General features: G+C 39.5%; 1 protein-coding gene across 1 annotated transcript in view; it reads right to left on the bottom strand.

Moving 5' to 3' along the window:
- Positions 1 to 540: 540 nt before the first annotated feature.
- Positions 541 to 1,887, bottom strand: part of Fgfr1op2 (FGFR1 oncogene partner 2) — a 15,470-nt gene continuing 14,123 nt past the window's right edge. The window contains exon 5 of the mRNA XM_031383901.1: positions 541 to 772. Coding sequence (XP_031239761.1) covers positions 650 to 772 — 123 coding nt within the window. The 3' untranslated portion in view covers positions 541 to 649. The remainder of the gene's footprint in view (positions 773 to 1,887) is intronic.

Genomic DNA, 1,887 nt, shown 5'->3' with positions numbered 1-1,887 from the left:
TTTTTTTTTTTTTTTTTTTTTTCCTGAGACAGGGTTTCTCTGTACAGCCCTGGCTGTCCTGGAACTCATTCTGTAGATCATCCAGAAGAAACAAAACGTACTGAGCATGAATCAGAGGCCCCGTGAATGACTTACTCAGTAGCTGTGAGGGTCACAAAGCAAGAGCTATGGCTCTGAAGCCCCAGTGCTGACAGTGTTCCTACTCTGAAGCCACAACACTTACGACACAGGCAGAGAGCATCACTCCATACAGCTGTGTCTGCACTAAAGGCTTTCCTATTTGTGAACTCAAACAAAAGGACTGCAAGTAATTAGAGATCTAAATTAAAAGTTTTAAGATTGATGGACCAGCCCTTTTATACTAGTAGGCTAAAGTTATTATAAAGAAAATATAGTTTTATTTTTTTAAACAGGGTCTCACTGCATAACTCTGGCTAGCCTGGAACTCACTATGTAGATCCTGTGCGTGAAACACAGAGAATTAGGAACAAACTGAAGCGGTGTAGACTCAGCAGCACGGCCATGAAAAGCACACTGTTCTTTCATTGATTCCATTTATTTGCTGATCTAATCTGATGGGCAAGTCAAAGTGAGACAACTTTTTAAATGGCCCCCCACTTGCATCCACCCCCAAGGTTGACTGTTTGATTTAGTGTACATTCTGACTTGCTTCCCAGTGCCTCCTTTGCAGTCCATGCTGAGGTGCTTCAAGGATGTGCCGAGATGCATCCAGGAAGAATCCTTCGCAGCTGTTACGATGTACCACGTCAATCTGTAGTACAGAGTCATTATAGTGTTAATACGGATTTCATCCGTCATAAGAAGCTGAGTGAGTGTTAGTTCATGCGTGTTAGCCCACTGTTGGAATGTTTGCTTTTTTAAAATTTCCAAAAAGGCATCTGTTAAAAAATAATGTAGAAATAAGTATTTGGATGAAACTGAGTTATGTTTTCTAGTGATTTTTAAATATGGACTAAAAAGCTCTAGGTGAGTGCAAAATTTTATTACTATAGCTTCAAGTGAGACTCATGCTCCAAAGAGCAGCTGCATCCATCTGTGTTCCCAAGGGTGTTGCAGAATTCTTTCTGTTTAGGCTTATTAGACCACTGGTGCCTAAACAGCCCTAGAATCCCGTGCTTCTGTGCCTTTGTCTCACTTCTCTGATTATGCATCCCCGACTCCTGTAGTGAACTCAAGGCTAGGTTAAATAATTTGCCTTCTTTCAGACTTTGCTCCTCCTGCTATAATAACTAATTTTTATCACACTACCTTATATCATAGTTACGTTTGTTCTGTATCTCCCATTACATTGTAAGCTTAATAGTAATATAATGAATTCCTTCATTTATCTTGCTTTTGCCTGTAACAACTAAACACAGGGTACTAATCAATGTTTGATTTACTGAGCCAGAGTGTCTCCTTTTTGGGAAAAATCAAAACCACAAACATTAATAGGTATTAGTTAGAATTAATAGCAAATAACCGAACAGTCACTTTACAGAAGGCAAGGATCAGCACTTACATGAACTCAATCTACAAGATAAAAACAGAAGGTCTAGTGGCTACTTAGGAAGTGTTTCACTTTTTAAATGAACAGGCCAGCATGGATGAATGGTACACCAGTGGGTTTTATTTTTGCTGTGGGAATTAAACCCGGAGCCTCAGGCATGGTGAGCACATCTTCTACCATGGAGCTATGCCCCATCTCCTAATGTGTTTTAGAAAACATGCTGTCATAGTTGCTACTATATGAGACCAACGATCTGTTGGAATTTATTCTACACCCCCAACCCCTGCCCACCGTGATGTTTACTCTTTCAAAATTTCATTAAAATTGTAAAACACGAGGGCCTTTAGGAATTAAGCATTTCAATTCTTTATACTTAA

Source organism: Mastomys coucha, unplaced genomic scaffold (genome assembly GCF_008632895.1).
Source record: "Mastomys coucha isolate ucsf_1 unplaced genomic scaffold, UCSF_Mcou_1 pScaffold20, whole genome shotgun sequence".
NCBI lineage: Eukaryota > Metazoa > Chordata > Mammalia > Rodentia > Muridae > Mastomys > Mastomys coucha.
Note: the sequence above shows the minus strand (reverse complement) of the source record. Positions and strands in the feature narration are given on the sequence as shown.